The following is a 25,597-nucleotide window of genomic DNA, read 5'->3' as shown; positions in this document are numbered from 1 at the left end:
CCACCTCCCCCTCCTCCTCCCTCTCTGCCTCTCTACCACCCTCTCTCCCCCCTCCTCCTCCCCCTCTCCTCACCCTCTCCTCCCTCTCTCCCCCCTCCTCCTCCTCTCCTATCGATCAGGGTGTAACCGAAGCCGCGAGGTCTCCCAGCCACCAGGAGCGACAGAACAGAACTGAAAGAGAGAGGACGAGAGGAAAAAAAGGAAGAGTGTTTTTAGAGCGGGAGAGGTGCGGCTTGTCGCCCCCGGACGTGGTGTACCGCCATTGTAAAACCAGCGCTGCGTAGGCCGCCCGGCGGCCATGTTTTAGACGCTTATTTGCCGAAGAAGGCCTTCCTCTTGGCGCGGGAGCGGGTGAAACTACCCTGGGTCCCAGCACCTGCTTATTTTAGCAAACCTCAGCGCCTGCAATAGCACCCCCCGTCCACCGGGGCTTTCGCCATAGCAACCAGAGATACTGTGCCCACAGAGAAGCAGGGTGAGTCGCAGCCCAGTGACCTCAGTGCGTTTCAGCGCGGAGCGTGGGTGGGGGGGGGGGGGGGGGGACGGGTGAGGAGGTGACAGAGAACAGAGGAAAGCAAAAAAATGGAGGAGGAAGGAGGGAGAGAGAGAGGAGAGAACAGTGAGTCAGAGGAAGAAAGCGGAGAGAAAGTGCATCCCCAGAGATGGAGCAGTGCTAAAAAAAAAACAACAGCCTCCTTCTCTCTCTCCCTCCCTCTCTCTCTCCCTCCCTCCCTCCCTCCCTCTCCCTCCTTCTCTCTCTCCCCTCCTCTCCCTCTCTCTTCTCTCTCTCTCTCCCCCTCCTCCCTCCCTCTCTCTCCTCCCTCTCTCTCCCTCCCTCCTCTCCTCTCCCTCCCTCCCTCCTCTCTCCTCTCCCTCCCTCTCTCTCTCTCTCCTCTCTCTTCCCTCCTCTCCCCCTCTTTCTCTATATCCATCACTCTCCCTCCCCCTCCATCTCTCTCTCTCTCTCACACAAGGACCTGTTTAAATGATGAATCAAACCGTGTAAAACGCAGGGAAATGCCCAGCACAGGTAAAGACTCCGCCGTCCCCTCCAGGATCACACGTTAATTTAACTTCACCGCTCGACCCCAGCGCTGCAGGGACAGCAGAAGCCTTTTCTCTCTGGCTGTAGAGACACTTGTAATCTGAGACGGAACTCTAATGGCTGCAGACCGCGGTGTCGACATCCCACAAATCAGCCTGTTCCGTCTCACCCAGAACTGCTCTGTGTGATCCAGCAGCCAGTACACACACCTGTACACAAATACACACCTGCTCTGACTCTACACACACCTGTACACAAATACACACCTGCTCTGACTCTACACACACCTGTACACAGTCACACACCTGCACTGACTCTACACACGCCTGTACACAGTCACGCACCTGCACTGACTCTACACACGCCTGTACACAGTCACGCACCTGCACTGACTCTACACACGCCTGTACAAACTCTACACACACCAGCACGGGTACTCTATACACACTGGTAAAGGCTCTACACACACCTGTACACAAATACACACCTGCTCTGACTCTACACACACCTGTACACAGTCACGCACCTGCGCTGACTCTACACACACCTGTACACAGTCACGCACCTGCACTGACTCTAACACAGCCTGTACACAGTCAGCACCTGCACTGACTCTACACACGCCTGTACAAACTCTACACACACCAGCACGGGTACTCTATACACACTGGTAAAGGCTCTACACACACCTGTACACAATTACACACCTGTACAGACTGACTCTATATACAACTGTACACAAATACACACCTGCTCTGACTCTTCACACACCTGCACAGCTACTCTATACACACTGGTAAAGGGTCTACACACACCTGTACACAAGTACACACCTGTACAGGCTCTTCACACACCTGCACAGCTACTCTATACACACTGGTAAAGGGTCTACACACACCTGTACACAAGTACACACCTGTACAGGCTCTTCACACACCTGCACAGCTACTCTATACACACTGGTAAAGGGTCTACACACACCTGTACACAAGTACACACCTGTACAGGCTCTTCACACACCTGCATGGCTACTCTATACACACTGGTAAAGGCTCTACACACACCTGTACACAAGTACACACCTGTACAGGCTCTTCACACACCTGCACAGCTACTCTATACACACTGGTAAAGGGTCTACACACACCTGTACACTGTTCCAGGCTGATTAGATCTGCCAGGTGTCTCATCCCTAATCTCCCTGAGAAGGGGTTTTTGTTCTTTTGTTGCTCTTTTTATCAGGGCTACTCAACTCTGCTGCTGGATCTGCTGGTTATTTATGTTACTCAGCACCTGATTGGTCAATTAAAGCAGGCGGTAACACAGTTATATCGCCTCACCTGGTTTCCTGAGTTTGAACTACCTGGTGAACCAAAGAAAAAACCAGGGTCCCCCTTCTTATGTACTTTTTTATGAGATACAGTTGTAGGGACAGCTCTATTCTTTAACAGTTTTTTATTAAAAGTGAAAACTCTGAAAACTGAGAGGAGGTAAAACAGCTGAACGGTAGCATCACCTGGAACCCACCTCCACCTGCGCAGCCGCGTACTACTCCCGAGAGACTCAGAGATTCTACAGCATGGCCTGGAAGGGTTAGGGTTAGGGTTAGGCTGTGTTATCACATCCTGTGCTGGGAGCGATATAGGAACGGATCGATTGTGGCACAAAATTAATGCATGTCTGTCATCATCTCTCCTTGTCTCTTAGAATAAGTGAACCTGCACAGGCCTGTTATTCCCTCAATATTGTATTCGGCAGTTAGTGTTGGAGACAGCAGAGAGGATCTAAATGACCGTGAGTGACAGCTGATGACATGACTCTTGACAGTGAATCGCGTGGTACACGCACGTGCTGCACGCAAACATTCGCAGTTCGGCAGATTTGGCCGCAGCATGTCTCGTGTTAATAAACCGCGCTTTAACAGGCGAACCAGAGAATTTCCAGGTGGATTCTGAAAAAGAAAGAAGCAGCAGGAGTCTCGTGCGCAACCGATCAAATGGCCAGGCTGTCCGTCACTTGAAGACGGAGGAATGCGACGGTCCAGCACGTGGCTACCTGTGGCTTGTGGGGAACGGATGGGACGGTCCGTGGCTTTGATCAGGGATCTCTCACGAAACGGACTTTACAAACCGACCTCGTACATGGACAACGATGGTTTTGATTATCTGTAACGATTCTTTATCGATAGGACGATTGACGCTTGCCTTGCTCATCGACATCCCAATATTTACCTCCTGTTAGGCCGCATTCAGTTATTCACAGGGGGGCAGTTGTAGGCTAGATTGTGTGTGTGTGGGGAGGGGGGGGGGGGGTAGTAACAGTGGTACTAGAAGACTGTGCCAAAGTATTTTGGAGGGTGAAGGTTAAAGATGGACGCAGTGGATTATAATAAATCATGTATAGCGCGAGCCACGAGTCAGAGCTGCAATGCAGGCATGTTAATGTTCAACGGGAAACTGGGTGTATAAAGGACCCAGGCCAAGTCCAATATACAACCAGACCCTTCCTAAAACTGTGTCGCTCTCCTTCATTTCAGAGGTACGCGCTTTTTGAAGCACCGCGGACAAGTAGCTACCGAAAGTGACGACCGTTGTAGCGCCTGCGCGTTTGTGCGAATTGGGGAGTTCACCTTGCGCTCACGCGGCTGCGCTTGTTGAGAGACTGGTGGCGTTAACTGGGCCTCTCTCCCGCCCCCTCTCTCTTAATTGAATTAACTTTCTCATTGGTTTCGTTGTTTTGGCGGACCATGATGATCTCGTGTGTCCGGCTGAATCGATAGCACGCCCCCCCCCTTTCTCCTTCGGTGACCCTGTTCTGCTCAAATACGGTTTCGATGGGAACGAACAGTAAACAGCAGCGTTGGTTTAGCCGCGTGCACGCACGCTGTTGCCCCACAGTGCGTGTACACAATCATACTGTAATTTGCGCAGCACTTGGACGCGCTTACATAGCATGGATAGCCAACCACCGACACGGCTATATCTCTATTGCATGCATATATCTGTACCCGTTGCAAGGACACGCGAATAGCGCACGTACACACCTGTCTATACGCAGTTCTGCGGCGTGGCACGTGCTTTCTAATACCTGACATTTCCGCGTGTACAAGTTCATGGCGAGGATATTTTAATGACGATACTGGACTACTACTAGTGACGGAACTTTGGTATCACAACATGCGGGGATGCCAAATAACATACCTGGGCAGGCTATGTTCAGACAACACCCCCACCCCACCCCCTCCCAAAAAAAGCCTAAACACGCAAATAAACAGGGAACTTCATAAAAACACAGCAGATGGATCAATGACGCAGGTATTATTGGGGTAGGAGGACATATGTACTGAGAAAATAATGGACACGTCAGTATTCGTTTAGCCCCAAAAACAGGCGCCTTACCTCCTCCCTCCCGCCTCCACTCAGCGTGGGTGCTTCTCCGGTCACCGTCACCCCTTGCATCCTCTGTCCGCCCCTCTCCTAGTCGTCCTCGTTAGCACCGGAGACCGGCCCAGGACGCACACAACCCGGGGGCCCGGCGTCGGGACCTCCACGCAGCGTGTGTCACCCCATCCGCCGCTGCTCCGGTTCCCCTACAGCAGCGTCCGTGACGAACACGCATTATATATCCTCAGATATCCAACTCCCTTTCCCTGTCTCTGTTCGCGTTGAGCTTTATTGCACCGCTCTCATTTTGTCAGACCCTTTCCCCGTTATTCGTAAGGATGGCTGTTGACTCCTTCTGTTCCCGCGACCGGTGATGCTTTCCAGACGCTCGCGATCCGGGGAGTCTCAAGTGGGGCGGTGTGTGTGGATAAGCGTCGACACACAAACACACTAGAAAAAGGCTGAACTGGGAACACCAATGAGAGTGAGAGAGTGAGTGAATGAGAGAGAGGGATATGGCTTGATAGGCTAATGATGGGACGAACGCGAGAGAGGGGTAATGATTATATGAAGGCGGTTCTTACTTTCCCTAGCATAAGAAAAGTATTATTTTCCATTTTTCATAAGCTACACTACGCAGCACATTACCGATCGCTTCTGCGAAGAGTCAATTTGGACTTTTTCCCTTCGTCGGACTCACAGGACGTCCTCGGATTTCCCTCGTTAACCCTCGCGCTTCCCAGCTTTCCAACGGCGCGAGCTGCAGATCTAACACCGCGTGCACCTGCACAACGCAATCAGGACCGTCCGACTGACGTCATTCACCTGAGCAGATACGCAGACAACAGCCTCCCAATTTACAAGTCAACTACATCCTAAATGAATTTCGCGCGTGTATGATGTACCGTGGCCCAGTTGGAACTAGTCCAGACTGGAACCGCGTTGTCCTTCAATACAGCTGATTACACGGTTTACTCCCCTCTTGCGGTTTCGTGGGTTTCAACAAGTTGAGGATTTTCAGATGAAAACAAAAACCAGCACATCCTGTGGTTCTCCGGGGGAAAAAAGGGTTGGACTTGATTCGCTCTCCGCTAGTGCGACCGTAGCTGTCAGCGTCACGTAAGATACATCCTGGCCGTGTAACAGATCAATAACGTCGAATTTATCCTGGACATTGGTGCCTAATCACATTAATCTGCATTAATTTCTGAGTACCTGCCATAGCTGTTAACTCTACTGACCCATCGCCCTAAACGGGAGCAAAGGTGAGCCATTGAGCTGTCCGTCACCCGCAAAGGGAGAGCGCTGTTTTGGGCACTGACCCCCGCTGCCTCCCCGAATCACATTCTGGATGTTCCCGGTCCAGGGAATCCGATCTGACACGAGGTGGAGGGAACGTGTCCAAGCAGGACGCAGAACGGCCTTCACCCTGAATAAAATAAATCAGAAATGGCTGCCGTGTTGCAGGTGAACATAAACGCCTGGTGAAGGGGCAGCGTAGGAGTCGCACTCTCTGATTGGAAAGTGGGGTGGGGGGCGTTATATTAACACTGCCCGATCTGCTTCCATCAATCATAACTGAAAATAAACCAACCCACTGATCTCTTGTACAGCAGCTGGTATAGATACTACTAGTTGTCCATCTGGGCCGCCTAATTAGCAGCTCAAGGAGATTTCTAGCTGTTGAATGAGGTGTGGCTTTGTCATGGTTGAAGTGAAAACCTACAGGATGGCAGATCTGCAGGAACAGGGTTGGGTAGCTTTTTTTCTCCTTAGTTATCTGACTGCTTGCTTTACAGCAGTGGTCACTATTTTTTCAATGATCATTTTACTGGGGCACAGAAGAATATTACTGTGGCACATACCCCAGTAAACATGGTGTGACAGCGCTTCAGGTGCAGACTAGATAATACTAACATTGCTCATTCTAAATATGAGTAAGGGCTACGCTATTTTTCCGAGTTTCAGCAGTGTGGAGAACATTAGTCTGAGTGTCTCTTCACTGTGGCATGCAGCTGTTCGTGGGATGCTGGGCCCTCCTCCAGGAATTATGGACGGTTTTATTTCTGGGACTGTCATATTTGGGGAAGAATGGAGGTTAGATTGTGTGATAACACGTCCTTTCCTGGGAGTATTAAATGATAACTGAGCAGAACGCTGTGCTTTGAAGGTGCAGAGAGGGCCTGTTCCCCCTTCTTGGCCAGGTGCAGCTGTGTCAGCTGAGATCACAGAGCGTATTGTTATTTATGGGTGTGTTAGTTACTGTATCCCGATGGTGCAGGTCAGAGCTTTTGATGCGTTTGGTCATTTGTTTGTCTGGTGGAACTGTGGCTACAGTGCTTTTCTGGAGCTCACTGATGGTGATGCTGCTGTCATTATTATTATTATCATTATTATTAATATCATCATCATCATTATCATAATTATCATTATTTATATTATCATTATTATTATCATCATCATTATTATCGGTGGTGGTGGTGTTGCCATTTTATTTTATATAATTTAAATATTCTGTATGAGAGAGAAAGAGAGAGAGACGGATGAATTTACAGTTTTTCCACATTAACCCAAATAATATCGGCGCGAAGACACCTCGGGCACAATTTTGCGGCAAACAGCACCCCCTTGTGGTAAAATATGGTTTTGCCGATCCTCCTGCATTACACTTTCCGTTATCACACCGCTGTGCCGCAAGAACAGGGAGAAGGCGGAATCGCGGGTAACTACGCATTTACGCGTTTACGACATTCCTTCGACCTTGCAGCAACGCTGGCATCAGCAACGCCGCTAGGACACTGTGTAGGTGGACCAGTTATGGACTAATGTCCTACTGCTCCAACTTCACAAACGCCCACGCCCACACCCACCCCCTACCCCCTCCCTCCTCCCCCGCCCCCCGGCACAGTCTAAAAAAAAAGAAAAAAAAAAAGAAATTACTGACAAGACTGAACACTACCCTGGAATCTGCAATCTGCCTAACATGCACACACACACACAAACATTCTACACAGTCATACACATACACACCCTCAACTATGCAGTCAAACACAAACACACAACACACAGCACAGTGTATATGCAGTAACATGCCCCGTAGACACTCAGAACATGTACATGCAGTCATACACACAAACACATATAATCTGCTTGTTCAGTCTTAGAACCATACACAACACACACCTCGCTTACAGTCACACACAGAAGATAGTCTTGGAATACTCCTAATGCCAAAAACGTATATACGGACACAGCAAACAGACTCTCCTTCACACGCTATACACCTCCAAACATTCCTACGATAATTCTTCACCTTAGATTAGCACACGCCACCTTACAGCAGCCACTATCCGCTCTGACACACCCACAGCTCAAACGCAGTGACACACACACACACACACACACACACACACACACACACACACACACACACACACACACACACACAAACACACCCACTGCTCAGGTAAACCACCACCTAAAACAAACCCATAAAATGTCCACTCCAAGACCGTTCATTTAATGTTGAGCAACATGTGACTTGGCTCCTCCCCCTCAGCACCCCACCCAACCAACCGAATTGCAGCATCGTGTGACAGAGTGCAGTAAAGCGTTTCTCAACCAGTTTCATTGCCAAATGGGAGTGTATTCAAGTACCTCCTAATGCGCTCCTGCTGCACAAATTAAGTGCCAAAACACAGTCACAATCAGACCCAGGTCAAACCCGGGCCAGACCTGGGTGAAATATGGTATCAGAAATCTGTAACTCAATAAATGCCAGGAAAAATAAAATACATTTTTTTTTTTTTTTTTTTTTAATCACTTCCTCAGATCCCTGGCAAAAACATGTAGTCTAAACCAAACTGCAAAAATCACATAAAAGAATCATTTTCATCGGAATGCCAGATCAATGAATGCCAGCAACTAGCTGCTCCCGGCTGGCCTGTTTTGACTCAGAGACAAGAAAAGAGAACCCAGCCCACCATAAGCACCATAGACATGCATATTTAACTAGACAGGCGACCGCGCCTTCGGCTAAGCTAAGCTTGTGAAGTCCCGGAAGTCAGCCTGTATAGTGCATGTTGAGGGGAAAACACTGGAGCTCCTGTTAAAGTGAATGGGGAACATCAGACTTTAGAAGGCAAAATAAAATGTCCTCCATGGTATTTTTTATAACTCGATTGATGACCGTTACGCTTCACATGAAAAGCAGATTGAAAATTATGCATTATGTAAAAAAATCTGCACATTTGAATAAGTATTTTTTCAACATTTCTGGACCAAAACAATCACTGTTTCAGAAACTGCAGCACATAATGAAATTTATGATCACAAAGAATGCATCAATGAGGTTTTCTTTGGTAGTTAAATCACCTTGGATTTCTACATTGAATTGAATGGGCAGCAAGCGCTTTTGCCGTCAAGCATGCGCAGTAGAGGCCGTTTCCCTGTAACTTCCTAGGCTTCACCGCCTGGCCCCTCCTACCACCTCCAGCTCCTATCTATGCTATACGATAAGTACAGCAAGGACAGGAAGTTACATCATTTTACAGTTCTGTGCACTTCCTGTCTTTCTAGCAGCACTGCAGAACATCGTTTGAAATGTCCTTTCAGATGAAGTACAGCAGTCCAGCGTCTGACTTGCATCCACATTTTATAAAAACAAAGAAAAGAAAGTATCACAACATGTTGCACACATCCATTTCATCAAATGTATAAAATAGTTTTAAAAATAAACTATATTCCCTCTTCGAAAAAAAGTATAAATGACACCCTGATAGATCTTAAGATGGATATTTAAATATGTGAATACATTTTTAAAAAAAGTTTTAAAAAATCAACAGAATGTGAGATTTTATCATCTTGGTCATCCGTCTCTTAGTATGTACAAGACTGCATAAGCTCTCCAGAGGTAATCTCCCACAGTGACATCACTAGCTGCTCAATGTACAACAGCCGGACACCAACAGCATCATAAATAATCTATTTTATATTTATATATATTTATATATATATTCCTCCGAGGGGAGTTATTTGAGCGGTCGTTTGGTCTCCCTCATCCAGAACGGTGGCAGTTTTACTCTCAGAAGCAAGAGGAGTCAAACTGAGACACTCAGGCCTACATCCACAGCGTCTCAGAGCATGCGGGCTGACCTGGGATCAGTTATTCCCAGTCCGTGTCCAAACCGCATCCACTCTGAGCCAAAGGGCCCAACTGATCTCAGATCAGCACTAATGTGCGGATTACTGCTTTATGAAAAGGGGGCATTGGTCCTCTGTGGACTATTGCAAGGACATCAACAAAAAAACATTATTCACAGGAACTCTGTGGACACCTTGGCCTGCTTCTCTCTCTCTTGCTCTCCTTAGAACATCTTCATTAATTCATTCACTCACTCACTCATGTGGTCATTGATTCATGTCCTCAGCGTGGGCGTCGTCGCTGTCGGGGCTGTTGGAGGAGCGGGGGGAGGAGCCGGGGGAGGCGGCCTCGCCCTTGGCCCCGCCCCCGGCCCCGCCCCCCGGCCGGCGGCCGTCCCGGGCGCGCAGCAGAGCGCTGTGCGGGTGCAGCTGGCGCAGGTGGCGCAGCAGGGCGTCCTGCGTCTGCGCAGTCAGGCCGCACTCCTCGCAGACGAACAGCTTGTTGCGGCGCTCCTTGTAGGCGTACTGCTGCGTGACGCCGTGGATCTTCCGCAGGTGGGACTCCAGCGAGCAGCGCTGCGTAAAGGCCTTCTCACACACCGAGCACTTATAGGGCCTCACTCCTGGGGGGGCACAGAGGGGGGGTTAGGCCTTCTCACACAGACTTATAGGCCTCACTCCTGGGGGCACAGAGGGGGTTAGGCCTTCTCACACACGAGCACTTATACGGCTCACTCCTGGGGGACAGGTGGTAAGGCCTTCTCACACACAGAGCACTTATAGGGCCTCACTCCTGGGGGGGCACAGAGGGGGGGTTAGGCCTTCTCACACACCGAGCACTTATAGGGCCTCACTCCTGGGGGGGCACAGAGGGGGGGTTAGGCCTTCTCACACACGAGCACTTACGGCCTCACTCCAGGGTGGGGTGTGGTTACGAGTTCATCCTGTGTGGTGTGCGTGTCATACCTGTGTGTGTGTGTGTAATACCTGTGTGTGTGCGTGTGTGTGTGTCATACCTGTGTGCGTGCGTGTAATACCTGTGTGTGTGTGTGTGTCATACCTGTGTGTGTGCGTGTAATACCTGTGTGTGTGTGTTGGGTGTCATACCTGTGGTGTGTGTGGGGTGTGTTCATCACCTGTGTGTGCAACTGTGTGTGTGGCCTGTCATACCGTGTGTGTGTGTGTGTGTGTCATACCTGTGTGTGTGTGTGTGTGTGCATACCTGTGTGTGTGTGTGTGTATCATACCTGTGTGCGTGTGCGTGTGTCATACCTGTGTGTGTGTGTGTGTGTCATACCTGTGTGTGCGTGCGTGTGTGTGTGTGTGTATCATACCTGTGTGTGTGTGTGTGTGTGTGTGTGTGTGTGTGTGTCATACCTGTGTGCGTGCGGACGTGTCTCTTTAAGTCGAAGGTGTCGTTGAAGCCTTTGCCGCAGTAGCTGCACAGGTGTCTCTTGGCCTCGCTGTGGCACTTCAGGTGTCTCTTCAGCATGCGCTGGAACTGGAAGCCCTTCTGACACACCTGGCAGCTGAACGCAAACGTGCCCGAGGACACGCCCCCTGCCGAGGGCCCGCCCCCTCCGGAAGACACGCCCGTAGATGAGGACACGCCCCCTTCCAAAGACACACTCGGAGATGAGGACACACCCCCTCCGGAAGACATGCCTGGAGATGAGGACACGCCCCCTTCCAAAGACACACCCGGAGATGAGGACACACCTCCTCCAGAGGACACGCCTCCTCCTAAGGACACGCCCAGAGGGGTGGACACGCCCCCAACCACGAACACGCCAGGAGAAGCCTCCACGGATTGGCCCAAGGACACGCCCGCAGCAGGAGGGTCACTGCGGACAGACTCCACAGGTAGCGGCTCACCTGTGGTCACCTGAGAGGGAGGAGCAGACAGGAGGGGAGGGGAGAATGAGGAATGAGTGGAGGACTTTTGTATTTCCACTGCACTGTGTCTTTGTGTCAGTGTCCCTGTAAAAAGAGCTAAACAAATAAAATTGAATGGGATAGACAGGCTGCCTACTCAGTATAATGTCCCCACAAAGACAAACACAGGTGCACACACACACACAGACATATACCCACAGACACAGATACACACACACAATTACACACACACAGGTATCTACCTCTCTCACACACACAGACACACACCCACAGACACAGATACACACACACGCAGACACACGCTCTCTCTCTCTTCCCCCTCACTCCATCTCCCAGAATCCCTCACCTTGATCTTGGAGCGAACGTAGGGCGTGCCCTGTGGCTTTGGCCACTCCCCGGGGGCGGGGCTATGCTGGCCCTGCGCGGTGCTGGAGGGGAGCTCCGCCCTGTGGGCGTGGCCATCGTGGGCGTGGTCATCATGGGTGGAGTCTCCCTGCAGCCGAGACAGGCACAGAGCCCACTCAGCTGGGCTGGCCTCTGACTCCTCCCCACTGAGAGGAGTGGCCTGAGAGACTACAAGAGGGTGGGGGGTGGGAGGGAAGAGAGGGAGGGAGGGAGGGAGGGAGGGAGGGGGGGGGAGGGGGAGGGAGAGAGGCAGTAGAGGCATGGACGGAGAGAGAGGGGATGAGAGATAAGGAGGGGCAGGGAGGAGAGAGGTGAGGAGGTAAGAGGGAGAGAGGAGGTAAGAGGATGTCACTTCACATGGTCTGTGTGCTGCAGGTCAGTGTGAACATGGCTGACAGGCTCTGCTGTGAACTCCCTCCCCCGTTTAAACCAGCAGGACTGCAGTCACTCCGCTCTGGGAGAGGCCCGTGCTGACCATGTGACCCCCCATGCAGACCATGTGACCGAAGCCTGACCATGTGACCCCCCATGCAGACCATGTGACCGAAGCCTGACCATGTTACCCATGCTCAGCATGGGTCATTCAGAGGGTCACTCAATGATTCCACAGCAGGGATGGCCAAAAAAAAAACAAGTATCCCAAAATAAATGTATTGAAAAACTACAGTCAACATGGCAGAAGTATAGGCTGCTTTGTAGGTGGCACAGCGGTATAAACTAACAAAAAATTTACTAGCAGCCCCTATTACATATGAAATAAATACATGCAAATGTTGTGTGACCAATCAGCATGGGAAGAAGCAAGGGGTTGTGGGTAAAATAATGTGTGTTCATAATGCCTCTGTTGCATAGTGATAAGATACCTGTGATTGGACAGTGCAGGTCCCTTAGGGCATGTCACATGACTACACTGTACCACACTTGAACAGAGTGTTTTAACAGGCACGCACGCACGCACGCACGCACGCAGGCAGGCACACACGCACAATCTTGTCAGAAAGGAGAGGTCCTATCAGAGGGGGAAGTTCCTCCATTATTGGCCTATGGGTCTGGCAGGTGTGTGTGTGTGCAGAGTGTTTATACACAATGCTTTGTCTATATTCTGTAAAGATGTGTAGCATTATTTATATGTACGTATAATTGTGTGTGATCTAGTGAGTGTGCGAGTGTGCGCACGCACGCGTGTCCATTATCTTGTTAAGCCAATGCTCAGTTTCCTGTTAATCTAGTCAGACCTGCCAAACAAAAGGAATTACAACCAAATCCCGAGCAGAGTTTAACATGAGCCCATCATACACCACCTACACAGTGTGTATCACGCTCAGGTGTGTGCCTTCACAAATGTTTCTGCGTTATACACACATGGCTGATAGAAAAGTAGATTCCAAAATATAAAAAAAGTGCTCCCTGGTGATAAGCATAAAAAAGATTATCTATTAACTATGATCGACATTTGCTAAGCACAGGGCGCTTTAAAAAAAAAAAAAAGTATTGACTGAAGTGTTCGTATAGGGCGTGTCTGAGCACACACGCACGAGGAACACACTGAATCCTGTTTGTTGACTCTGCCCTCGAGATAATCAGATGAATTGCAAATGAGTTGGCAAAGCTGAGCTGCTCCACGGGTAACGGTATCTCCACTGAACAATGGTCTCCCGGTCCACACGCCCTCTTACAGTCCACACGCCCTCTTACAGTCCACACATCCACAATAGGCTTTGCTCGAACAATTACGTTGTTATATAGCTTTAAAATCCGTATGTAAAAAAAAATATTTGTATGTAAAAAAATATATATATATAAAAAAAAAAAGACGTGGGCTTTACAGAGCTAAACTCGGCACAAGCTGCCCTTTCGTGAAGTTTTAAAGAGGATCAATTTGTCTATCCTCTATAACTTATAAAAAAGTTTCTTATTATCAATGTACTAGCGTCTCTTAATATTACAAATAGTTTAATAAATAATCGATTAGGCAATCCGAATTCCGGTACGTTCGCTTCTCATGCCGCGTCTGAGAATCTGAGGAACAGAAACATTTGAACAAGGTCATTTAGAAAAGAAATGTTGGGGACAGGAGACTTACAGCCCTATGACCAAACCCTTATCACTGATAAAGCTGCAATAAAGCGCAACAGAAAACACGCCCACGTTTACAACTGTCAACCCTTAGCCAAGCTGCTGAACTACGACGGATCTGTGGATTTAATTTTTAGATTAAGCTATACTGCGTCTGAGAAACACTTTTGTGAAACGTCATATACCGTTGCTATTCAAATTACCCCGCGAATGCGATAATTCTAACGCGTAAACCGCTACAAGTGCTAGCCCCGTTACTCAGGTAACGGCTCATCGACGTCTCTTTACTCGGCTGTGCTTCGACGCATTGAGCCATTCAGCTCTGTGAACATGTTTGCTCTTGCGCGCGCGTAACCGCGCTGGGGCCCAGAGCAGAATGCTGATGAGAGCCTGAGACGCGGGCGTGGCCCCCTCGGGTCACCCGATTAATGGTCTCGAGAGAGAAACAGAAATGTTGCTACTCTGAGGTAATTTGCACGAGCGGGGGGTCATAGGTAATTTGAAGTTAACGGAACATTTTAATCCACTCCGAGGAGACAGTGATAAGATAATGGCACAGTCCAACAGGTACTTTATACCGGCAGATAACGGTCACAAGTAGAAGTCCAGCTGTAAAACTAAACCACAATAAAGCGAAAATAGTATTTGCCAACACCTGGTGTTTCCTATATCTATGTTAGTTTACTTAATCTTACCCTCCCAGAACTCACCAGCGCGAACCCTGCATACAACAGTCGAATAATTACATCCGTAGTGTGTGTGTGTGTGTGTGTTTCAGCATTTGCAGTGTTCTTGGTGGAATAAGTAAGCCACAACTTCGGCAGTTCAATAGAAGAAAAAGGAGCCTAAGTCTAGTTGGGTGGGAGCGGGGGAGAGCCTCTATAGCACAACGGGGGAAAAACAACTAATTGTGTCATGCCGCGAATGTTTGCAAGGCCTGTCTCTGCGTAAATCCGTTATTTCCCGCAGGAAAGAACATTAACCAGCCCGCTCAGTGGCCACCGGCGAGTAGCCTACATGCACGCGCACACACACGCGCAGAGACGGCGAAGTGGGAGCAGCCTTTTAAACGGGGAGCCATGTAGGCTACTCGGCCTATACGTCAATGCAAATAAAAAGGTAGGCAGCGGTTTAAACGTCACTTTATTGAAATAAAGACTGATGTTCTGCGCTTTGGCACGCAAGCATGTCCAACAGCGGATTCATGAACAAAATACTTGCGCCTCAGACTGGCTTCTTATTCAAATTTGAGACGGTCTCACGTGACAGTATAAGTGACCATTAGTCTACAGGGTGCCGAGGGTTCACTTGTGGACTTACAAAAAAGCGTAAATATAAAATTCTGACGCCATTATGTAATCTAAATGACGCGATTGATGTGAACATACACACAGTCTACATTACAGCTTTTGCCCGCATGCGCGGCCTGTCAATGTCGTAGCAAGTCCTCGTGCCCTAACGTCTCAGGAGCTGCAAACTGGAACAACAATGTCAATGAAACACATTTCTGTCCTCGCTTTAAGCTAAATGCGCGGCTAAACTGCAGGCTCGCGCTTTCCCTTTCAGTTTATTGTTGTGGGAATTTGAAACACCTGAAGGATACATGTACAAAAAAATATGAGGATGATTTTTTTGAGGGCACTCAAAACGCAGGGTGGAAGAATTCGTCCCAGGGTGGAAGAATTCCCAGCAGCCATTACTTCTGAAAACGACGGAATACCAGCATGCAAATACGCGAGTAGGCTCGTGCCACGAAAGGCGTCTTAATCACGTTATGTATATGAGCAGGTACATTTCTCAAGAGGTGCAGGTAAAGCTAGTAAACAAATTAAGGTCTAGCGGTATGCAGTGCACGGGACGGGTGCCCGAAAGGCCGTTAGATTCTTTTATGATTCAAAGTTAAAGTGCAGCGGGCTCTCGTCCCCACATACTATTCGAATCAGATGCAGGCGTTATTTCCCAGTGTTAAACGAAACAGCGGGTGATTAAAAAAGTTATATTAAGAGACAAATTCCCTTGTTTGGTCTTATATTCTTTTTTTAAAAGCTTGCGATCAGCAAGACAAAACGTTCAGTTTGAGAGACTGGCTTTTCCAAGTCGGTCTTTGACCCCCCTTCATAAAGCAGTACAGGCCATGACGGAGGGCTCATAACGCAACTCACTGGCTGCTACTGAAGTCTGGAAACGTGTCTGATCACAGGACGTTTCTCGTCTCGTGTCTAGCGAGTAGATTTCCACACTGCCATGCCGCCACGGGCCAAGATCACTGCTAGGCCGTTTTTATTTATTTAATTAATTAATTAATTTATTTATTTTTTAAAAATATAACCAGGTAGCGCTGGTATAAAGCCCTGACACAAGGAAGTCATAGGCGGCAGTCTCTGTCAACATCCCTCACACGCACACCACCTCTTAAAAATTAGTCGGCTAATACTAAACTACTAAACTATCAATCATTGGCCTCAGAAGTCATGATTTGAAGGTGAACAAAATAACCTACCCATTGCTTACCACTCGAGCTAACACTCCACAAATGTGCCTTTTGTGGATAAACATTAATGCACATATATTCAGCCAAATTATGTAGCTAATAAAACTCTAAGAGCAAATATAATCACGTGTTATATAACTGCAAATGAGTTGATGTTAGCATCTCACCTGGTATATAGATTTCCCCGCGTTCATGGTCCGGGAGCTGGCTCCAATTCCGCCGGCCAGGGGAAATATTCGTCTTTTTCACGAGGAATGCTCGAGGCATGGTCTATCCGTTTTTTGAAGCCCAACGCCGTTATAACGGACTCGTTAGAACTCTCACACTCGATTTTCCCCAGTTCGCAAAGTTCGAGGGAAAAGGCTCCTGAAGTGAGCCCTACTCAAGTTTCACAAAGCGGAGAGAGGCAAACAGTTATACCCTTATTCCGCTTCGCGTTTCGTAATTACTCTATTCAAATCACAAGACGAACTCCCGAAATTATCGTTTTCAATAATTGGAAATGGAAAAAGCAGCAGTCAGTTCTTTCGGGGGTCACTCTTAATTCCTTTAATCAACTAAATATTCCGTATTTCGCACAATTCCTTCTTTCTTTCGCCTTTTCCCAGTTCGGACTCCTTTCCACTTCGGCAAACGGGAGTGCCCCAGGTGAAAGCGAGATCCGGTGTGTCCGGGCAGGTAAGCCAAGGTAGGAACCGCGGAGGTGAAAAGTTTCCAGTTTTATACCTACAAAAACCTCACACAAACGCTCACTGAAACACACACAAACAAACAGCGCACAAAACGGTGATTTCAAAGGTTTCCCCTTGAGCAGGTACAGCTTTTGAGCAGGAAACAGGTAAGACCGCGCATGCGTCTAGAAAAATAACGGTGACAACAAACCCAACCAGGGCGAGTCCTCTCCAAGTTCTACCTGTCCAACCGGTTTTCTTTTCGCTTCGCCATTCCGCTTAGAGGTGGGAATGAACAGAAGGAGAGGGAGCTCGAGACAGAGAGAGGGAAATTGACTATATCACGGGGGCTGTGGAAGCGAGACATTGAGCAAATGAAATTACCGACGAGGAGAAAAGTCTGAATCCGGGTAGCGTTTGGTGCTTTCGGCCCTGCGTCCAGAACTTAATTATCGCCAGCGTTCACCTGAAAACGGATGGGCGGGTCAAGCCACGACAGATAGTGACATACAACCACGCTCACACAAAGCCAGACGCCAAGGCCCGTTCCACTATTTGCACACATTACTTAGACCAGCGCATACACTGCATGCACACAACCGTGCATTTAACCAGCTCTGAACACAGTCATGCGATGTTTACTTAATATTCTGCCAATACTGAATTGTTGTCCTTGGCTGTAAGGTTACGTGTCTGTAACGGGTACAGGGAAGTTACCTCGCTGCCGTCCCTTTAATGGACAGGTGTACCCTTATACCTTGGCAGCAACGAGACTGCAGGTGTGGGTCATGCACAGACAGAGTGAAGGTGAATGAGAGGGAGGCTTTAAATACTACTCACGGTTTTGATTGCGACCTACATATACGGATAACGCGGTAACTAAATATGAATCTCCCACTACCGCTCTCCGGCTGTGACACCATTAGCGTCACGGCATCACGTAAACTAGGGGAGGGCGGACTGGCCGTGTACGTGTTAACTGACGTCGTGGCTAGAGACACTAACGGGCTAATGCACCACTTTTAACGGCGAGCAGCCGCCGAGGACGCTGGTTTGAAACCTACAGCAGATCTGCTCTCTGTTACGCCGGAAAATTAATTCCTGGAAGGGCTGGCGCGTTCGCAGGTTTCTGTTTCCACCAATTAACCGCCGAAATAATTAGCGGATGATCTGTGCGCACCAGCACAGGTCCACATGTAGATTGGACAACAGGAACAAACTTCACACTGGGACACAATAACAATGATCAGCTGAGCTTCATGAGCTAATTGAGAAATGTTGCTGTCAGATCACGCATATCATTAAGATAATTAAATAATTAAGAGCGAAAGTTGGCAAAAAAATTCATAAATAAGCGCGGACCTCCTTGCCTCCAATGAGCTTAATGGCCATTCCAGGGGGCAGGGTTTCCGAATGGGGTCGGGGGTGGTTGTGAATAACTGTCCCGTTTAGCTGAAATGTGTTTAGGGAGTGTCGCTGCTTGGGGGGGTTGGGGTTTTGGGTAATTAGAAAGACAAGGGCCATTGTTTGGGAAGGGGAGGGGGTTGTAAACGCACCCCAGCAGGGGGTCAGAAGATGACAGGATGACCTGCGGGCGGAGTGTAGAACAGGTGGTAATCCTGTCAGTCTGGGAACGCACTGAAACATCGCACACCTCCTCCATCCCATCGCATACCTCCTCCGTCCCATCGCACACCTCCTCCATCCCCATCGCACACCTCCTCCTTCCCCATCGCACACCTCCTCCGTCCCCATCGCACACCTCCTCCTTCCCCATCGCACACCTCCTCCATCCCCATCGCACACCTCCTTCCCCATCACACACTAATTTCTTTTTCAAAAGTAATGTTTTTAATTGGTACATGATTTAAAAATTGTCATATATGAATGGGAAATGTAAATGTTAAATATGAATGTTAAATATAAATGTAAATGTTACATATGAATATTAAATCTAAATGTAAATGTTAAATGAAGAAACTAAATGTTTGGAATATATGGTAATTGGCACACCTCCGACTCTTTCCTCTCTCTCTCTCTCCCTCCCTCTTTCATTCTTTCTGCTCATGATGCATGTCTCTCTGCCCTTCATCCTATGCAGTGCATCTGGCCTCATGTACACCTGGCTGTTTCATGTGTGTTCAGCATCTTGATTGTGTCCAGATAGAGACTATCCACAACAAAATGCAGGTGTAAATGAAACCCAAGATGCATTAGGAACAGATTGAATTCCGATCGGACTGAGAGGCATTCAAGCATCTCACCAAGATGCACATAATGACCAAAACTTCACCAAAAATATAACGTCACATGCTGTAGCTGTCCCCCAGTCCATATTATATTATATTTATCAAACGCCTAGGTACAATCTGCATACAATTTTTTCTAAGAAACAATTAGTCATATTTGAAAATAATCATTCTGTTTAATTACAGTTTTTGTACATGAAGATGACATTCTTGGCACAAAATAAAAACTGAATAAAAAGCTGTTAAAGTACACTCATTTAATCTAACGTGCTGTACCTGCGCATTGCTGTGCCGCACCTTTGATCGCCTGACGGGTGAGAGGGCGACCTCTGGTGGGAATTGGCCATATTGCACTTAAATTCCTCTCTTTTAAAAAAAATAAAAATGCCGCGGACGCTTCCCTTTCTCTTACGGGCCTAACTGTCGTTCAGGACATGTCGAGGCACGAGCCGGCAACGGAGAGAATGCAGTCGGAAAATACCGTTAGGATTTCTGTTGAGGGCAGACACAAGAAAAAGGAAGAGAGAAAAAGAACTGCGTGTTAAAAGTATAGGGTGCCAAGGGAGTGGTAAAGTGGGAAGTCCTCAGTGTCGCCGTTGTGATATTAATCCGCATGCCAAGTAAAGACTTTATCAAATCAAAATTAAATTAAAACACAAAAGGACAGATGGGAAAAAAGCAATGGATGAAAAGTGAAGGCAGTGGGGTGGGCGGGGGGGAGGGGGGGGTATAAGTTAAGACATGCAAGAAGTCACAGCCTTTTATTGAATCTCTACCCTACATCAGCACCATACACTCTCTCTCACATGCACACACACGCACACACACACACAACTACCCACCCAGTGAAACACACGTACACATATAATTCATGAGTAGCACTGGCAGAAAATGCAGTGTGTTTGCAGAACAGAAATGCACCAACAAACAGTAGAGGCAGTTAGTCTATTGTACTTTATCAGATCTGTGTTCTGTAGTTGTTCCAATGACCTTCGGTATGCACTTATTGTACATCGCTTTGGATTGTGCTTTGTGTTTCTAAAAATAGAATATTTTTATGTCATTCCAGTTTTTCACGGTGTTTGCTTGAGTTAAAGGGAAGACAATAAACGCTTACCAAACATCAGTATTGGAGAGTGGTTTATTCTGCATCAGAAGAAAAGCATTTGGGAGCAGTTACAAGAACTGTACTACTGCTTACAGATGCTCATTCACTTTGGCAGTTTTAATGGAAAAGAAACTATGGCAGAGCAAAGCGCTTCAGACAGTCTGCTTACAGAACATACAATTCAAACTGTCTCCAACCAGTTTTTTTTTTGCTGAATAACAGAGACTGTAAAGACTGCAGACAGTGAAAACAGCAGATTATAAAGGACAAATAGCCCTTCAGCCATGAGTTGCATTTCCACTCCATACCACTAGGTGTCACTATTAAACAAGTTATATCTGCATACCGACAATTATTTGCTTAGCAGATAACCCAGAACACAGTAACTTACAGTTTATAACTTTTTGTTCATAGCCTATTTACAACCAACAATGCAAGCACTCATAATATAAAAAAAACCCTGAATTCAAGATTTTAAGAAATGTTTAAAAATAAAACATGCTTGGAATTAAAAAATGTAAATACCACAACAAAGCTGTGGTGATTGATTTATTAAACTTAGTATTAGGTGTAATAAATGATGTACAATTCAGATTGAACAATTGTTTGCAAACTGTTTCAGTCAATGCCTTATACTCCAAAAATCGCCAACCCCAAAAATGAGAACCATTTCCACTCTGAAATGTTTGTGCCCCTAACCCATCCTGTTCTCTCTGCCTGGATTGGAACGAACCGTCGAATGCAATGCAATTTGGAATTCTGGTTTTCCCACAGGCCTGACGTGAAGCCTGGGGCTAGATTTATACAGGGCTCCCTTCAAGAGACACCACTGACCGGCCCCCCAGCTTCTTTGCCAGGGAACGCCGGTCCTGGATTTCCTCCAGACTGTTCACTCTCCAGTCAAGTTTGAGACCTGAAGAGAGAGAGATAGAGAAAGAGCGATAACTAATTTTAATTGTATTAGTAGCAAGTGTTGTTCATGTTGTACTTCTACTGTTAAACTACATGTTTTGTACGTTTCGCGTTTGCTTTGGCAATATGTACTACATGCATTTCATGCTAACAAGCATACTGAATTGAGAGAGGGACAAGACTTCTGATTGGACATCAAATGCCCATACAACTTGCTGCTATGATAACCTGAGCCCCTCAGCTCCGCCCCCAGGGACAGAGTATTCCATCACGGTTGACAACAGACAGACAAATGCTCTACTTCCTCACCTTTGAACTTCTTTGTGATGGCATCCTTGGATCTTTCATAGATCATCTTGGTCTTCAGCGGAGCGCTTTCTGGATCCCTGAGGGAGAGAGAGAGAGGGAGACTTCTAAAGAGAGACTTTTAAAGGCCCTTAAAAAAAAAAGACAGAAAGAAATGGACACATTTCAAAAACAATTTTTCATTTACCCGGTGATGTATTATAATGATTAATTTTGTTCACAATCATACAGTGTTTACTGATTATTTCACAGTTTTTCTGTGTTCATATTTAAATGCACTGCATGAATTAAATGAATCCAATGTAGCTGCTCCCGGGATCAGTGCTCTCCCCCCGTTGGTCTGCTCACCAGAAGATGAAGACCAGGTCCTCCTTCTGGACTCTCCTGGTCTCGTAGGAGGCGCTATAGAGGGCGTAGCGACAGTCCTCGGGCGGCAGCATCTGGACGAAATGCAGGTAAGGGTCCTGTACGGAGGCGCCCACGTCCCCCTGCAGAATCTCCCGGCCCTCCTCCAGGACGATGCTGTCCTCCTCTTCGCTCAGGCAGAACAGCACCGCCTTCTTCCTCTTCTCCTCCTCCTCCTCTCCAGCCTGGGCCTTCCTCACCTTCATCTCGTTGAAGACCGTCACCACATCTTCTGTCACAGTCACCCCAGAGGCCTGCCGAAACGCGCGGGGGGGGGGGTGAGCCAACAGACTTGCTAAAACACACCGTTGCCTGCATGTGTGTGTGTGTGTGTGTGCGTGTGTGTGTGTGTAAAATGTCCTGTCACCCATAGTGGCAGTGTGATATACAGGTTCAGGAAATGGGCTTGTGGCTCAGAGATTGCAGATTTCATCCATACCTGTCCAATCTGCTACATGCCTGTCCAGGAGCAGCCAAATCTATTATTTAAACCTTGTCCCAAAAACACACTCACTCAGACAATGTCTTGTTCAAATAATAGGACCGCAGAGTTAAATTTTAGGCCAATATAGATTTTTAGGCTTTATTTCTGAGAAAACAGGGGAAATTACCGGAAGGTATTAATTTTCTTTTTAAAAAAATAAATAAATAAAAATAAAAAAGTATCCTGTATCTTGATTTTAATATATTTATATTTTTTCAATAATTTTTTTTTTTTTTAACTACCACTTTGCCGTTTTAAAACAAGATAGTGAGTCGATGATTTAATTTAAACTTTATTGCTGTAAGTTAATTGCTTGAAAAAAAATTTGGACAAAAATTTGGACGAAAACTACGAATACCTAACGTTAATGCTAGCCCGCAACTGATCGTAGCCTACACCATGGGCCAACTATATCCAACCTCGTTTCTGATCTAAGTTTACGTTAACGGCAGTCAGGTCCAGTTATGCACACATAGCTATCCCGACACGTTACCTGGTCCTGTTCACACCCCAAGACGAGATAAATCAATACCCCCTCCCGGCTTGTATTGACTACCTTGTTTGCCGTAACGATGCTAATCTGAACGCTCTCAAAAGCGGCCAAGATCACCTTAAACACCGGCGTTACTCGTGAAGCTTCCTTCGCCAGTTCAATTGCCTTGGCCCTCGGTGTCCCGGCCAAACATGCCCCAACAATAATCCCTCGTTCAAAGTCGGTGAGTTGCTCATCTGTGTCGTAGCAATCCATGATAACTGGCAACCACGACCACAACCAAAGGCTTCTTTCTTCTTCTTGTTCTTTGTTTTTACTGACGATTGGTAAACCAGCCTTTCGTGCGTTACTGCCACCTACTGGGTTGGCGTGTGGTCCTAAGAATATGCCCTCCGCCCGAAAAAGAAAAACCGCACTATGATAAAGAACATTTGCCTTAGGTATTAATGAATGCCCATCACCTAACAACCGTGCATTTCTTTAAGCCTACTTAACAGCACCTACATCCCACTGATCAGCCTTGTTTCTTTGAGGAACTGGAGCATGTGCTTGTAAACCTGGTGTCCTGATTACTTGCTAAATAGTGAACCTATATCACCTCCCAAAGCCTCTATGTTTCCCAGAAACACAATTGACTCCACCAGCTCAAACTGCTTATTGTACAACCGAAGTCCAATCCCATCCCCGATTCTCTTCTGAGAAAAAAAGAGAGAGAGTTCAAGTTCTCAACAGAAAAAACAAAAGCCCCATTTCAGGGACCACTGTTCCACTTTGCCTATCTCTACCCATGTGCTGGACCTTTCTCCCTCACTTCCATAGGGGATGTGCGCAGAGAATTGGCCCTGGTGCTACACAGGAACCTGCGAGAGGGTTTGCCCCGTGGCATTGGAGGGGGGGGGGGGGTTCAGGTTCAGACATGAGTTACAATAGTATCCGTAAGCAAACTGACGAGGGACTGAAGGAGACATTTATTGAGCCAGAGATAAAGTTAGTGTTAATGTTGACCAAACCAGGCATATTCAAAGACAACAAACCAGAAGCTGCTGAATTCAAAAGCTTCCCGAGATCGCATATTAGGGATAAAAGTAGTACGAGCTTTTCCAGGAGCTTAGCAATACAAAACAGCAGAACAAACTCCTCCTCAGCAATTTGTCTATCCAAACAATGGTTCGAAAACAGAAACTATTATTTGCATCTCAACAAAACGGTGCAGAATTGAACTCCAAATCGAAAACTTGTACGAGGTGTGTTTCTCAACACCCTGGATCAGGGGCCAAGTGAAAGACGTAGCAACATCAGGAGAGATATAAAGCCTTACATTTCTGACTTGGATGTGACTGACGACTTCATCTCGGAGCAGCGAATACATGCGAATTCCTGCTCTTGAGACGTCATTTCGAGAATAACCACGCTGCTACTGCTATTGACTATTTCCAGCGGACACGCGCAGTTAGCCACCGCATCATTAAGCAAGTGTGCTGGTCCCATTCACGAACAGCTATGAGCTAACGGTAGCCAAGGTAGCGCTCGTTTTCTGCACGCTTTAAAAATAATGCATCATCACCTTAGACACCGACGGTCCTCGGGAAACCGCCTCAGCGATTTGCGCTGCCTCGGCTCGTGACGCTCCGGCCAAACGCGCCCCAACAATCACCCCTTGTTCAAAGTCGGTGAGCTCTCTTGCATCCAAGCGGTCCATCACTACGGGCAACCCAGCTTTGTTCGCCTAAATAAACAAGACTGACACAACTAACAGCTCCGTGAAGCTAGCAACATTTACGTTTCCGTTAATTAGCTTCCGGTAACTTCCGCTAGGGCTCCGTGAAGCCAGACCATAGACTGTATAAAATAGGCACACCAAATCCCATACAAGAGAGACTATAACAAAAACCTCTAGAGATGCTGAAACTGTCTCTGGTGAAGCCAGCAACAATTGTTGGCAACAAATATAAACTTCCGATCATCTGATTTCAAAATAAAAGCTATACGACATCAATTTAAAGAAAACGCTTTGTAAATGAACACAGTAGCCTAATTAACACAGCGAGCCTTTTCCGTTTCATAAACATTATTTTCTTTGCCTAATAGCCTACATTAATACTTTTTAAAATTTAAGTGCCATGTCGATATGATGTCAAGAACAAAATACCGAACTTCCGGGAAAGCGGTAACCTAAACAGGTCATAAACACAATCACTCTGTCAAAATAACTGCTATCCTTTCATTTTTTAAAACATCGCAATTTCTGGTAAGCGTGCGGCCAAAATATCAAAAATAGAAAGAGCTATGCTCTCTCCACTGTATGCAACTTCAGCACCTTTAAACTATATGAAAACAAGATTGTCAGTTGACAACCTTGTACTATGTAAGGCAGTGGTAACCAACCCTAATTTGGCACACCTGCAGCTCAATGCAGATCGTTAGGCGGTTGAAATTTGCGTTGCTAGGGCTGGAGAACCCACAGGACTGCAGATCTCCAGGAACAGGGTCGGTTACTATGGTTACCACTGAGGTAAGGGTTATTTTTTCCT

General features: G+C 47.3%; 3 protein-coding genes across 7 annotated transcripts in view; all 3 read right to left on the bottom strand.

Annotated features, from left to right (window-relative positions):
- The window catches only part of LOC135264207 (transmembrane protein 151B-like), a 14,916-nt gene extending 9,465 nt beyond the window's left edge, over positions 1-5,451 (bottom strand). The window contains exon 1 of the mRNA XM_064352955.1: positions 4,444-5,451. Within this exon, the coding sequence (XP_064209025.1) occupies positions 4,444-4,503 (60 nt within the window). The 5' untranslated portion in view covers positions 4,504-5,451. The remainder of the gene's footprint in view (positions 1-4,443) is intronic.
- Positions 5,452-7,932: 2,481 nt separating this feature from the next.
- Positions 7,933-18,315, bottom strand: LOC135264210 (putative transcription factor Ovo-like 1). Of its 4 annotated transcripts, none has more exons than XM_064352963.1 (6): positions 17,950-18,315; positions 17,494-17,575; positions 16,606-17,190; positions 11,813-12,039; positions 10,948-11,455; positions 7,933-10,193 (listed from the first exon to the last, which is right to left on the bottom strand). In XM_064352963.1, the coding sequence occupies exons 3-6, from the start codon at positions 16,703-16,705 to the stop codon at positions 9,838-9,840; spliced, it is 1,191 nt and encodes a 396-aa protein (XP_064209033.1). In that variant the 5' UTR covers positions 16,706-17,190; positions 17,494-17,575; positions 17,950-18,315; the 3' UTR covers positions 7,933-9,837. The 4 variants fall into 4 exon arrangements, with proteins under 4 accessions (XP_064209033.1, XP_064209034.1, XP_064209031.1 ...); XM_064352964.1 differs by lacking the exon at positions 17,950-18,315 and adding an exon at positions 17,827-17,932; XM_064352961.1 differs by lacking the exon at positions 17,950-18,315 and adding an exon at positions 17,827-17,932 and having other exon boundaries at positions 16,606-17,575.
- A 2,170-nt stretch (positions 18,316-20,485) lies between these two features.
- LOC135264215 (cofilin-2-like) lies at positions 20,486-25,054 on the bottom strand. Of its 2 annotated transcripts, none has more exons than XM_064352974.1 (4): positions 24,631-25,054; positions 22,033-22,343; positions 21,688-21,764; positions 20,486-21,379 (listed from the first exon to the last, which is right to left on the bottom strand). In XM_064352974.1, exons 1-4 carry the CDS (start codon positions 24,763-24,765, stop codon positions 21,267-21,269), a joined length of 636 nt encoding a protein of 211 aa, XP_064209044.1. In that variant the 5' UTR covers positions 24,766-25,054; the 3' UTR covers positions 20,486-21,266. The 2 variants fall into 2 exon arrangements, with proteins under 2 accessions (XP_064209044.1, XP_064209043.1); XM_064352973.1 differs by lacking the exon at positions 24,631-25,054 and adding an exon at positions 23,184-23,858.
- Positions 25,055-25,597: the final 543 nt, after the last annotated feature.

This window comes from Anguilla rostrata, chromosome 9, assembly GCF_018555375.3.
Source record: "Anguilla rostrata isolate EN2019 chromosome 9, ASM1855537v3, whole genome shotgun sequence".
NCBI lineage: Eukaryota > Metazoa > Chordata > Actinopteri > Anguilliformes > Anguillidae > Anguilla > Anguilla rostrata.
Note: the sequence above shows the minus strand (reverse complement) of the source record. Positions and strands in the feature narration are given on the sequence as shown.